This window comes from Equus przewalskii, chromosome 1 (genome assembly GCF_037783145.1).
Source record: "Equus przewalskii isolate Varuska chromosome 1, EquPr2, whole genome shotgun sequence".
Lineage (NCBI taxonomy): Eukaryota > Metazoa > Chordata > Mammalia > Perissodactyla > Equidae > Equus > Equus przewalskii.
Genome location: NC_091831.1, coordinates 158,182,816 through 158,197,149, shown reverse-complemented (window position 1 = coordinate 158,197,149; position 14,334 = coordinate 158,182,816). Strand labels below are relative to the sequence as shown.

Genomic DNA, 14,334 nt, shown 5'->3' with positions numbered 1-14,334 from the left:
CTAATCTCCGACTCCTAAACATTAGCCCACCAATTCCGTTTCTCACACCATAACTGGCTATTTCCATCCCCTTCAGCTCCTATCTGCACTGTGAATGGGCTACCATCTCCCAGCTAGAGAAGGATAAGAGGATTCATCAAAAACTAAAGCGCTTCAAAACCAAAATGGCTCAGATGAGACACTTCTTCCATGAGGTAATTAGGAATAGGTATTGCTTATCATTTATTTCAATGAAGCATAAATTACTGGGGTTATCAGCCTAGATGCAGTCTTCAAAAGACTTATAGTTGCTTTGCATATATTGGTATAAAGTTTAATTTTTGATCATTGGAGTTTCCTTAATTGCCCCATGGTTTGTTTTCCCAGGTCTAGATATGGTCTTTTTATAAGTTATAGAATATTTTAAAATTGGCTTTCTCTGTATTCATGATGTATTTTCAAAATGGATAATAAACTAATTTCTGGTCCGCTTGAGACATTCTTCACCCTCTAATGTCAGTCTTTAGCAGTTGATGGTATCTGTAGACATAAGCAACCATATTATTAAGAGAGAACATTTATTTTCTCTAGTTTCTAATCCAGTATGACTAGAAATGCTAATAAACGAGCTTTAATTTCCTATATCCAGTGTTACTGCAGGCTAAACACTGGAATATGCATAAGGGTCTCTTGGGCCATATTTTAGCTCTCTATTTTGCTTTGAAAGCTTTGTGTACACACCTCTTGGCCAAACTTGGATTTTTCATCTTTATTCTATATACAGTACTAAGTCCCTGAAAAGAAAGATTATTTTTCAAAGGTTCTTAGAGCTAAAGGAGAAAAGGTCTAGTAAGAAAGATTGAGAGAAGGAATAATGTGTGGCTTCAGCAAAAAAAAACCAGTCCTGGCTGAATACATCTGATAAAGCTAACTTTGTATCACCAGGTTTGCCAATAAATGAATTATTTTCCACATCACCTGGAGAGGGCAAGTAGGACCATGTAGGTTTTATAATTTCTTTTTATGTGAAAATAGTGATAATTCGGTTGTGTTTTTTTATCCCTGTTCTTTTAAAGCCTAATTTGTGAAATGCACAATGAGACTGTAATCCCATTCTAGTTGGTATTAGATGTACCATTTGTGACCATTGAACCAAGCTCTACTAATTAACTCATATACCAATTAAATCTGCCTTTATAGGTAGGCCATGTAACCAAATCAATCATTCATTTATTCATCATTTATTATGTATTAGTCACTATGGTAAATAAACCAGACATGGTCTGTGTTTGCATGTAGCTCACTGTCTAATTTGGGAGAGAGAGATGTCAAAAAATAGTTCAAATTATGATAAGTGCCAGGAAAGAAAGAGCACAGGAAACATAAGAAGGAAAAAAATGCCTGCTTTACTTTGGCTGATTAGGGAGGACTTCTCTGAGAATTGAATTATGAATAGGAGTTAGCTAGGCCATGAACACATGTAAAAAGTATCCCTGGCATGGGAAATAACATACGTGAAGTCTCTGAGACTGGATGAGGAACTGAAAGGACAGTGCAATTGATGTGCAAGAGAGAGAATGGCTTAAAATGAGATGAGAAATTTAGGCAAGCAGGCACTTATATATCTTTTCAGCAGTTTGGTTTTAGTTTTGTTTTTATTCCAAGTTCAAAGGGAAACCATGAACTATTTAAAACAGATCAAAGACATAAACCAATTTTCACTTTTAAAAGATCACCTAGACTTTGGAGAATGGATTGGAGAAGAGTAAGCATGAAAGTAGGATGAGCACTAAGGAGGCAGTTGAAATTTTCTAGATGAGGAATTACCATGGCTTAGACTGAAGTGGCTTCAGTGGGTAAAGAGAATGGATAGGTTTGAATTTATTTCAAAGTAGAATTGACAACACTTGATGTGATGGCATGTATTAAAGGGCTTCTGGTCTGAACACATGGGTGAGGTGGGATCATTTATTGAAGTATGGAAGATTTTAGAAGCAACTGATTTGGGGAAAATCAAGAATTTAGTTTACACCATGTTCAGCTTAAAATTCCTTAACACATGTCTAGTAAGCAGATGGATACACAAATACTGATTTTTCAGGCTGCAATTAAAATTTGGGATTTATCAGCATATAAATAGTTATTAAAGCTTTAATAATGAATAAAGTTAGCTATGGGGAAAGTTCTATACTCTCTAATAGTTCTGTACTTTCTTATAGATATTTCCTTTCTCTAAAAGAATGGATGTGAGCCCAGAACCAAGCCTTAAGGAATTCTCCCAAATTTAGAGGTATAGGAGAGGGAGAAGGGATTGTATTCCAGAGTGGTAGGAGAAAGCTTAGAAGAAAGATATGTCATGAAAAAAACAAGGGAAAAAAGTGTCTTAAGGAGGAAAGATTTTTTCCTTTAAGTTTCTTTGAGATCTTTCTTTGGAGCCTTGGGTTATTTGTCTTGGGATACCACCTAGAAGCTGGATACCAGTGACTTAGAAGAAAAAGAGCCAGTGAAGGTGATTAAGAATTGGCCAAAACCAAGATAAAGGGGGAGGGAGCTACCAAGAGAGTATGTCTCAGAAAAGCTAAGGGAAGAGACTGCTTTAAGGAGGGAATAATGAATTATTGAATACTGTGTAGAGGTAAAGTAAGATGAATACAGAAATGTTTCCATTTTATTTGGCAATTTGAAGATCATTAGTGACCTTGAAAAGAGTAGTTTAATTGTGTTATGGAAATGGAAGAAAGAGTAGAATGGATGGACAAGTGAAGGAGGTGATGAATTGGAGATCCCATGTATTTAAAACTCTTGGGAAAGTTTGGGTATGAAGCAGAACAGAAAAATAGTTGCAGGTGAATATAGAGTCAAGGGAGATCTTTTTAAGATATGAAATAGTAGAGCATGTTTGTATGTTCGTGGGAATGACCAAGTAGAGAGGGATTCCTAAAAAGGTGAGAAGGATCAGAATCCAGAGCATATATGGAGAGAGTGGCCTCTGTTAGGAAGAAGAGATACTTGCTCTGGTAACAAGTAAGAAGATGGATGCAGATGCAGATAAGTTTGTAGGATTTGATATTGTGAAAATGAGGAACTCCCTTCTGATGGCTTTTGTTTTCTTAATAAATTTTAAAGTAGGGTCATCTGTTAAAGGTGAGATAGAGGAGGGATGGGTTTATTAGTCATCTTTTGGTCTTATTGTTTGGTTTCATAATTCCTCTAGGATGAAGAGCCCTTTAATCCAGACTACGTAGAGGTGGATAGGATATTGGATGAGTCTCACAGTATTGACAAGGACAATGGGGAGGTGAGTAGGGTCACGGAGAAACATGAAAGGTCTCTTAGAGGTGTCTGCTGGTGTGCTTGTCCATCCTTTATTTTTCAGATATGGCTAAAAAGTCCCTGGGACTGAAAAGATACTTTTTAATTTTTCTGAGGGATCCTTAGAATGATAATGGGAAGGTAAGTGAATAGGGAGAGAAACTGAAAGGAAAGATTCCCATAAAGTCAAACATCTAGGAGCTATATTTATAAGTACTATTTTTTATAAGTATTGGGAGCTATATTTACAACTACTCATTCCTCCTGGTCTCATTTTCTCTTAGATTTTATATTGGAGAGCCTTGGTGTTCATTTGGGGGTGAGAGATGGGGAGGGAGAAGGGATGCTTCACAAATCTCCAAATTTATTAATATAAAAATACTTGTACAGGGGCTGGCCCTGTGGCATAGTGGTTAAATCTGGCACACACTGCTTCAGCCGCTTAGGTTCATGGGTTTGGATCTTGGGCACAGAGGTACACCACTTGTGAAGCCATGTTGTGGTGGTGACTCACATAGAATATAGAGAAAGATTGGCACAGATGTTACCTCAGAGCTAATCTTCCTCAAGCAAAAAAAAAAAAGAGGAAGATTGGCAATAGATGCTGGAGTGAAGCTTCCTCACCAAAAGAAAAAAAAAAACTTGTCCAGACTTATAGCTTTCTCCATGTTGTTGTTGAGGATTATTTCTGCAACTTACCATTGGTTAAATGCATTATCGTCTGTCATTAGAACAGATCTACTGCATTTGAATCTGTACTTTTAAACCGATTGTAGGGTCCCATTCCCAGAGAGTCAGATTCAGTAGGTATAGATTGGGACCCAGAGATCTGTATTTTTAAGTTGATTGTCCCAGGGGTTCTCATGTATTGCTTGATTTGGGAATCACTGCACTAAAACTTTCTTAGATTAGGGAGCAAATTTTAAATATACTAAAACGCTTGCTGATACATTTCCATAAATCACTTTTTTCATTTTCCAATTAAGAGTCATATGGATCTAAGCCACCCATGAGTTCAACATTCTCTCATTTAAATCTGTTTCAAACTTAGCTAGGGTATGAACCACCATTTCCTTAGAACTCTTCGCTTTCTTTTCACTTTCAGTAGTAGTTGTTGGTTTAGCTTTGCAGGGCCATATTTCATAAAGTTTTTATCACTTCTAATAGTTCCTGCTTACACAGTGACCAGTAGAGAACAACACAACCTTGTTGAGATGTCAGTGCCAGGTGGTGAGCTGGGCTCGCTCACAAGCTAAGTGACTTGCTCCCATACATCATCCTTATAGGACCTAAGAGTCAAATCTAACCTCTGTAAAATTCCAAAGTTTACCCTATGTTATAAGCCTTCAGCATTGCTCAAATAGAACCTGAAGTGTCCAGGTTAAGGTTCTATCTGGACCAGTGTCTATTATAATTCAACATGTCTTCAAATGCTAACGTGCGTGCCTCAGATAACATATATTCTACTTTTTGGGTTGGGAGTGGGAGTTGTTTGTTGTTCGTTTGTGGGAGGTGAGTAAGGAATGGACCAGTTATTAGTCAGGACTGGTTAGTAACTGTTAAATCCATCTCATCATTTTCAGGATCTCAGCCTTCCCAGCCTTGAAAAGTGTATGCTCTCTACCAACATACTTAGGCTTCCAAAAGTAATTGGTTTTTGATTAGGCCCCTTTGGAATGTGTTGCAACTCACCTGACAGATGGAAATGTTTTAGTACCTTGGTACTGTAATTTATGCTCCCAGTTTTGGATAGTAACATTCTCTGTACCCATTTTCCCCCTCTCCAAAATGAGTTTAATTTGTCATCCTTTTTACATTACCTAATAGTGGAATTAAATATTATAATAAATACTAAAGTTTTTGAAAAAGTAATTTATGAATTTTTGAATGTTTGAAACATTCAAACATTTATGAATGTTTGAAATGTGTGACCTGAACAAATGGCCTTACGTAGAAAGTAACCTTAGTCACTACAATAAAGAAAAAGGTAAAAGAGCAACTAGATTAATTCTAGAGATTCCTTGATCTGTGACTCTGTTGAGGCACTTATATCTTCAAACTTATTGTGGGCTGTTTTAAGGGGCATTCATTCTATGAGTTGAAAAATTAGAGATTCTGTCAAGTTCCAACCACAGTACTGTGCTCTATGTAGGCATTTCACTGCAGGGGAAGGGATAGTGACCAATGCTAAAATGGCTCCTGTTCTCACTACTCAATGCACAGACTGCATTTCCATTTTTGTCTTGTATGAAGCAAGGATTAGATTGGGCCTAGTGTAATCCAGTGTTTCCCCTTCCTCTTCATTCTTGTTACCTCTCTTCAGTGATAGCTCTGTTGTTATCCCCTAGCTTCCCGAGGCTCACAAGGAAATCTCACATTATTGCCGTATGACTGCATATGATACTTTGAAGCATCATCTGCTCTCTGAGCTCTAGGAGCTCAGAAGCCCAGTGATTTCAGCCCTGCTCTGCTCCTATGGGTTCAACTTCTTCCTCACTTCTAGAAGTAGCCTGGCTTCCGCTGTCTCAAATTTGGTGCCAGGAGAATAGTATGGAACAGAGCCATCTCTTTCAATTTCAACCTAGTTCAACACAATATAGGAAGAGAATTTTTTTTTTCATCTCCTCGGTTGATGAGTATAATGTTTCAGTGCTTAGTGTTGTAGAAACTACTGGGTAAAGAAATTTTACTTTTAGAACAGATTCTGATAAATTACCTGGAAGAATGATCAAAGCCATGAATAGTACAGTGCATCAACAGCTGAGCCTGTGGTTGGTGTTTTCAGGCTGACTTTTTCGGCGCCTTTTTTAGGTATTGAATCGTTGTGATCTGATTCTCTATACTCAAATTCTTAGCCTTTAACCATAGCAGAGAACACAGAATCAGTATATTAAGGCTTTGGCTTCTTCTCTCTTAGCCTGTAATTTACTACCTGGTGAAATGGTGCTCCCTGCCCTATGAGGATAGTACATGGGAGCTAAAAGAGGATGTTGATGAGGGCAAGATTCGAGAATTTAAACGGATCCAGTCAAGGCACCCAGAACTCAAAAGGGTGGTAAGTACATTTGCATTTGGAATATAAAGCCCATCTAGGCAATGATTTAATTTTTCCCCTATAGAATTTATGTTATTTTAGGTTTTTATTATGGAAATTTTCAAACATACAAAAGATAAAGAAATAGTATAATAGACTCATCACTCAACTTTAATAGTTAACACATAGCCAATCTTTTTGCATGTATTTCTCTACCCCTTCATTTCTCTGTTTCCCAGATTATTTTAAAGCAAGTCCTAGGTTCCTTTATTTCATCTGTAAATATTTCAGTGTTTATGTCTAAAAGATAAATAATACCATTATTACACCTGAAAAAATTCAGCCATTCCTAAATATAATCAAATAACCAATCACTGTATATATCTCCCTGATTGTCTTCTAATTTTTGTTAAATTGTTTGAATTGGATTCTAAATAAGGTCCATATATCGCTCTTGGTTAATATGTCTCAAATCTCTCTTATAGTTGCCCTTGGTTTCCTCTTCCTCCTTTGGAATTTGCTCTTGAACAAACCAAGTGATTTGTTCTCTAGGGTTTTTCACAGTCTGAAGTTTGCCAATTGTATTCCCCTTGGTACTTATTAACATGTTCTCTGTCCCTCATATTTCACATAAATGGTTAGATGTAGAGCAGGCTTGTCTATTAGAACTTTTTAGAGCTGTGCTGCCCAGTACAGGAGCCACTAGCCACATTTCAAATACTCAGTAATCACATGTGGCTAGTGGCAGATATAAAACATTTTCTGTCATTGCAGACAGTTCCATTAGATATCACTGTTCTAGAGGCTTGGTCAGATGCGGGAGGGAGGCCACTAAGTCTGCTTCACAGGTGATTCCATCAGGTTGTCTTTTGTGATATCATCAGCCATTTATGATCATTGCCTAGATCCATTCTTTAAGGATTTTTAAATGATGACATTTTAATTCTATCATGTCTTCATTTATTAGCCAGAATCTTCTATCAAAAGAAATGTTTCACGTACAATTTGGTTACCCTGAAGTACAGATAGTATAAGAAAGCTTTATTCTTTTCCTTTATTTCCCAGTTTTCAAAATAATGAAATAGTTTGCTCGCATCCTCCAAAAGTGACCAGTGGGTTTTTCCTCTTTTTCTTAAAAAAGTGTCATTATGAACTCATGAATTTGACTATATTTAACATGTTTTAATCCAAGCAATAATGCTTGTGAATTGACTTCAACTACTAGAACTACCTAGTAAGTTTGCCTAATTTTGTTAGTATCTCCACCCCGTTTATTCAAATTTTCTATTTTTTAGAATCGTCCACAGGCAAGTGCCTGGAAGAAGTTGGAACTGTCACATGAGTATAAAAACAGAAACCAGTTACGAGAATATCAATTGGAAGGAGTCAATTGGCTGCTCTTTAATTGGTATAACAGGTAAAGAAAAGAGTGGGCCCTTAAGATGTAGGCTTAGTCTGGGATTATTCTTCATTTCCTGTTAAAAGTTTCTTTTTACCTACTTTTTTAAAGGTAGTATCTTTTGACATGCTTTTCTTTTTCCACGATGAATCTACAGGCAGAACTGCATCCTGGCTGATGAGATGGGATTGGGCAAAACTATTCAGTCCATTGCCTTCTTGCAGGAGGTATATAATGTGGGCATCCATGGCCCCTTCCTGGTCATTGCCCCACTATCCACAATTACTAACTGGGAGCGAGAATTCAATACGTGGACAGAGATGAACACTATTGTGTACCATGGCAGTCTGGCCAGCCGGCAGATGATTCAGCAATATGAAATGTACTGCAAAGATTCTCGGGTAAGTTGTATGTCATGGGAATGTTATGGTTTAGAGAGAGAAGGCCAAGGTATGTGGTATTTTAGAGACTTTTATGCAAATAAAATACTTTTATTGAGCTGTATGTGATTTAAGACATTTTTATCTGGATTGTGCAGGGTGTTTTTTTGACTTTACTATTTTTATCCACTGGACATTTTGATTCAGTGGAAGTTCTGACTTTATTTATGAATACATACATTCTAAATAGAATTTTACCAGCATTGATGAGTTTTCTTGAGGAAAGTATTTTCCAGAATAAAATTTGTTTAGCCATTTTAATTCCTTGATCCATATGGTGGTGAACTTAAACTATTTCCTGTCTTTTCTTTTTCTTTTTTAAAGTCTATTAAAATTTTCATCAAGATCAATTTCTTTTTCTATGTAAATTTGAAAATAAAAATTTGAATCATCCATCCTTTCTTAACATCAAATTTTATGAATTGTTTTTGTACCATTAGTTTTCTGTGATTTTTATTGCTACCAAGCCAAATTTATTCAAGTCATATTTTGTTGCTCTTAATTTTGTTAAGATGATTCGATTATTCTGTCCACTTTTAGATATTAACCAATATTACCACATACTATGTTACCTATTTTTACTTTTAGTTTTGTCTTGTATGTTTCAGAAGTGCCCAACATTTATGGATTTCATTGTTAAACAATGAAAGATCTAGGAACGAAATACATGAGCTAGGTATACAGCAGAATCTTTGGGGCCAGCCCGGTGGTGCAGCGGTTAAGTGCACACGTTCCACTTCAGTGGCCCAGGGTTCCCTGGTTTGGATCCTGGGTGCGGGACATGGCACCACTTTGCACGCCATGCTGTGGTAGGCATCCCACATAGAAAGTGGAGGAAGATGGGCATGGATGTTAGCTCAGGGCCAGTCTTCCTCACCGAAAAGAGGAGGATCAGCAGCAGTTAGCTCAGGGCTAATCTTCCTCAAAAAAAAGAAAAAAAAGTCCAGCTTCATTCAGTGAGGTCTGTCATTTTTCCAAGAAGCTGAGTATGTTGAGGAGGCAGTGTGTCTTAAATTCAGTGACTTATGCACTGTTTATTAGGAAGATGAGCAGTAGCGGAGTTGGGTGGTGGTGTAGTTGGTATTTCCTATTAAGCCTGCCTGAATATAGAAAAAAGAACGTGTAATTCAGAAGAGTCCTCATTTAGGTACATTTTAGGCCTTTTCTGACTTTACTGCCTTCATGCTTAGGGGCGCCTCATCCCAGGAGCATACAAGTTTGATGCCCTAATCACCACTTTTGAGATGATTTTGTCAGACTGTCCTGAGCTTCGTGAGATTGAATGGCGTTGTGTCATCATTGATGAGGCTCATCGACTAAAGAACCGTAATTGCAAGCTGCTTGATAGTCTGAAGCACATGGACCTGGTGAGTTCCTCACACTGACTTGTGGCAGAAACACTTGGAATTAAAATAACTTTAATTCTCTGTAGAATTAATATAACGCTAATTTAGCAGAGAAGAAAAAAGAATCAGAATTTTGGTATTGGGTGGTGGGTATGGCCTATGGGAATGGTAACCTGACAGCCATACAAGTCATTTAAATTTTAGAATTGGAAGGCCATGGTAGGTCAGTGGTTCTCAACCAGATGGAGAGGTAGGATACTATATTAGTTACCTGTTGCTGCGTAACAAAATACCTCAAAAGTTAGTTGCTTAAAACAACTTTATTTTTTGCAACTCTCTAGCTCAGCAGCTTGGACTGGGCTCAGCTAGGCCATTTGTTTAGTGGTCTTGCCTGGAGTCAGTAATGTGGTTACAGCTGGCAGTTGGTGCTGGTTGTTGGCTGGGGTGCCTGAGTAATCTTCCACATAGACTGTCGTCCTCCAATCGGATGTTTTGCTTTGTTTGCTTCTTTACTTGGTAGAGTCAGGGCAGTGTTCCAAGAGAGCAAAGGCGGAAGCTGCAAGGCCTTTGAGCTGTAGGCTCTCAAACTCACACAATATTACTTTTATTACATTCCCTTTGTCAGAGCAAGTCATAAGGCAAGCCCAGATTCACGGGGTGAACCTTGATAGAAGGAACTACAAAGAATTAATGGCCATATTTAATCCAGCACAAGTACATTCCATAGAAGGAGACATTGGGATATATATGTCTGGGGAGTTGAGTGTAGAGAAGCATATGTAATTGGAAAAAAACCATATTCTGAATATTTCTTTATTTGCTTAAAATCATAATAATTAAGTTAATCGAATATATTAAATAATACCAAGTGTTTTCGTGAATATTTTATGTTTATCAAAAGAGGGAGCAAGTGAAAGAAAAGTTAAGATAGTAATCTGGTCCCCCATAATTTTACAGGTAAAAAAGTTAAAGATAGAAACTTTTCAAAACTGGGGTTTGATAGAAAACCCCAGCCCCAGAAGTCGTTTGTGCTTTTGAGTTTTATCATTTTTCTGTTTTCTCCATTTGTAGGAACACAAAGTACTACTTACAGGAACACCGTTGCAAAATACTGTGGAGGAACTGTTTAGCTTACTTCATTTCTTGGAACCTTCACAGTTTCCCTCAGAATCAGAGTTCCTCAAGGACTTTGGGGATCTCAAGACAGAGGAACAGGTAGGAAGTCTCTCTGATGAGATACTAACTCAGGACAAAAAAGGTAAAGTTTGTACTAAGCAGACATCTCTTTCCATAGGCATCAAGGGCCTTTCTGAACTCCTTATAAGCTTGTGACTACATCATTTGTGGCATTGTCCAAAATCTACGTTGCTCAGATACTGGAAAACTCATTGTATTTCTGTGTGCTTCCACATAATGAAAGACTGTTTATCCTCATGTTATTGATTTCTCTCTGTATTGGGGACAGGTTCAAAAGTTACAGGCCATTCTCAAACCAATGATGCTGAGAAGACTCAAAGAGGATGTTGAAAAAAACCTGGCACCCAAACAGGAAACTATTATTGAAGTAGAGTTGACCAACATCCAGAAGAAATACTACCGGGCTATTTTGGAGAAGAATTTTTCCTTTCTTTCCAAAGGGGCAGGTCATACTAACATGCCTAATCTACTCAACACAATGATGGAGTTGCGCAAATGCTGCAACCACCCATATCTCATCAATGGTGAGAGAACTCCTGGAAAATACCTGCATTTCTGTATTACCCATTTTTACTATCTAAATGATACTCCTCAGGAACAGTGGCTGTATTACCAATCTAGCCTAATTTGGAAGTGGAGGGGGCTTCTTCTAAAAGAATTCTCATGTGGAATGTCTTTCTCTAGTTCTTTCTACCCGCTTGATCCTGTGTAATCTCCAAAATTAAATAGGATTTACTATTTACAATTGCACGAATAAGAACTCAAGTCATTCTGTTCTCTGGATAAATCTTGTCACTGGTACTCTACTTTTCTCTTTCTGTTTTGGATGCCAGTAGGGTAGAGATAGTGGTTTACATGTACTGTCCTAGTCCTTGTCCACATATTTACATATCTTTTACCCAGTTACTGTCTTAAGCCTGACTTACTTAGAGTACTTTGTATAATACAATTGAAGATGATTTAGGATTTTTGGGTGCTTAAAGTCTGTGTGTGAGAAATGTTGATCTCAATCAGATTACCTTTTTTTCCTTTGCTTCCTTATCTCAGTTAAATAATCTGCAGCCTTAGTATGTTTCTCTGTATCTCACCATCAGGTTTGATTTTTCTTTTGGCAGGTGCAGAAGAAAAAATCCTGACAGAATTTCGAGAAGCTTGCCATATTATACCTCATGACTTCCACTTGCAGGCCATGGTTCGTTCGGCTGGCAAATTGGTTCTTATTGACAAGTTACTTCCAAAACTTAAAGCTGGTGGCCATAAGGTTCTGATCTTCTCCCAGATGGTACGCTGCCTAGATATCCTAGAGGATTATCTAATCCAGAGGAGGTGAGAAAAAGAGTCATCCCTTGCCTTGTGTTTACTGTATCTTCATAAAGCTGCTGAGAGTAGGAAGGCCTGTATTTAATTAAAGTTGACTGGGACTGGGATAAGAGCAATATTTGAGACTCTCTCTCACAACTTTCTGGTAAGGTTTTTTGTCAACTAGAGATCCGGAGGTACTGGTGTTGATTCTAGTCGGCTTTTGGGGGGGGTCTTTTTCTGCTTAGCCAATTAAATTTTTTTTATTTGACTCCCATATAGGTACTTATATGAACGTATTGATGGGCGAGTTAGAGGCAACCTTCGACAGGCTGCTATTGACCGCTTCAGCAAGCCTGACTCAGACCGCTTTGTCTTCTTGCTATGCACCCGGGCTGGTGGCCTTGGTATTAATCTCACAGCTGCTGATACCTGCATCATCTTTGATTCAGACTGGAATCCACAAAATGACCTACAGGTAAAGGAAATTATTGTCTTAGGAACTAACTACTTAACTGGAAAGTTTTTCAACAGGATCAGGATCTCTTAGAAAGACTTGTCCTTCAGAGAGTATGGAATTGTTTACTTAGTTAGGGATGGCGTTCTAGATCAGAGATCAGCAAACCTTTTCTGTGAAGGATGAGATAGTAAACATTTTAGGCTTTGCAGACCATACAATCTCTGTTATAACTTACCTCTGCTCTTGGAACACAAAAGCAGCCATAGATAATATGTAAATGAATGGGTGGGGCTGTGTTCCAGCAAAACTTTATTTACAGAAACACGTGGCCATGCAGACCATAGTTTGCTAACCCCTGGTATATGTGATGGGGCAAAATTTCATCTTGAAATTCACTTTTGATTTTGAGTTGATCTCATGGCTGCTTTACAGATGTGAATTGGTGTTTTGAATCCTTTCTCCCCCAATCTTATGTTATCTTTATACTTCCCTTTTCTTTTTTAACCAGGCCCAGGCACGGTGTCATAGAATTGGGCAGAGCAAAGCTGTGAAGGTGTACCGTCTCATCACTCGTAATTCTTATGAGAGAGAGATGTTTGATAAGGCCAGCCTCAAGTTGGGATTGGATAAGGCTGTGCTTCAGTCCATGAGTGGTCGGGATGGCAACATTACTGGAGTGAGTCCTCTTTGTCTGTAGATACGTTTGTGGCAGGTCATAGAGAGGGAGACAAAAGCTATTTTTGTACAGGAATCTGACCACCTTGTTTGGATTCTCAATTATTATTTCTTAAAATATAATAAACTAAAATATTATATGGTTAGATAATACTCTCTCGGTAATCTTTTCATCTTTCTATTGGATTTTGTAGATCCAACAGTTCTCCAAGAAGGAGATAGAAGATCTTTTACGAAAAGGAGCATATGCAGCCATAATGGAGGAAGATGATGAGGGCTCCAAGTTTTGTGAAGAGGACATTGACCAAATCTTATTAAGACGGACCACAACCATCACCATTGAGTCTGAAGGAAAGGGTTCTACCTTTGCAAAGGTAGGATAGTTCTGTCTGTGCCAGAGGCTAGAGAAGCAGAGATAGAGACAGGAATCTCTAGAGTTCAAATATATTTTTTAAATATAGTTATTGGTTTCCCATTGCTCAAAAAAGTGTTATAGTCAACTTTACTCTGTTCATTTGTTCTTCACTAGGCAAGCTTTGTTGCTTCTGAAAATAGGACAGATATTTCTCTGGATGACCCCAACTTTTGGCAAAAGTGGGCCAAAAAGGCTGACCTAGACATGGATCTACTCAATAGCAAGGTGAGCCTCCATTGCCTTTAGGGAGGAAGTATTGCAGAAGACACATTACTTTCAGGAGTCTTTATCACTCCTCTGATTCTTCAATGCTGACCTTGGTTTATGATGGTGTATTATATACAAGGGCCATTGTAAAATCTTTCTATATAAGCAGCCCCAGAAAACTACTTAGACATCCTCCACTTAATTTTGCTTCCTCAGTCCCTGTAGATTATTTTGCATGCCCTAAAAAAATCTCGAGTATTTACACATGTTATGTCCAAGGCTATTTCAATCCAGGATTGTCTTAATTCCTTTCCCATGATCGTATCATGAAGAGAGTTACTTCTGTTCTCTGCATAGAATAACTTGGTGATTGACACACCTAGAGTACGAAAACAGACCCGCCACTTCAGCACTCTGAAAGATGATGACCTAGTGGAATTCTCTGATTTGGAAAGTGAAGATGATGAGCGACCACGCTCTCGCCGACATGACCGTCATCATACCTATGGGCGCACTGACTGCTTTCGAGTGGAAAAGCATCTCTTGGTATATGGGTAAGAACCCACCTTGC

At 38.0% G+C, this 14,334-nt stretch overlaps 1 protein-coding gene across 15 annotated transcripts in view; it reads left to right on the top strand.

The window, feature by feature from the left end:
* Window positions 1-14,334, top strand: part of CHD8 (chromodomain helicase DNA binding protein 8) — a 58,324-nt gene that overhangs the window by 31,353 nt on the left and 12,637 nt on the right. For all 15 annotated transcript variants that reach the window (XM_070585804.1, XM_070585854.1, XM_070585830.1 and 12 more), the window contains 14 exons: window positions 77-194; window positions 3,194-3,277; window positions 6,209-6,346; window positions 7,621-7,742; window positions 7,882-8,125; window positions 9,355-9,531; window positions 10,582-10,725; window positions 10,976-11,231; window positions 11,823-12,033; window positions 12,289-12,484; window positions 12,975-13,142; window positions 13,336-13,515; window positions 13,671-13,781; window positions 14,121-14,317. In XM_070585804.1, coding sequence (XP_070441905.1) covers window positions 77-194; window positions 3,194-3,277; window positions 6,209-6,346; window positions 7,621-7,742; window positions 7,882-8,125; window positions 9,355-9,531; window positions 10,582-10,725; window positions 10,976-11,231; window positions 11,823-12,033; window positions 12,289-12,484; window positions 12,975-13,142; window positions 13,336-13,515; window positions 13,671-13,781; window positions 14,121-14,317 — 2,346 coding nt within the window. The remainder of the gene's footprint in view (window positions 1-76; window positions 195-3,193; window positions 3,278-6,208; window positions 6,347-7,620; window positions 7,743-7,881; window positions 8,126-9,354; window positions 9,532-10,581; window positions 10,726-10,975; window positions 11,232-11,822; window positions 12,034-12,288; window positions 12,485-12,974; window positions 13,143-13,335; window positions 13,516-13,670; window positions 13,782-14,120; window positions 14,318-14,334) is intronic.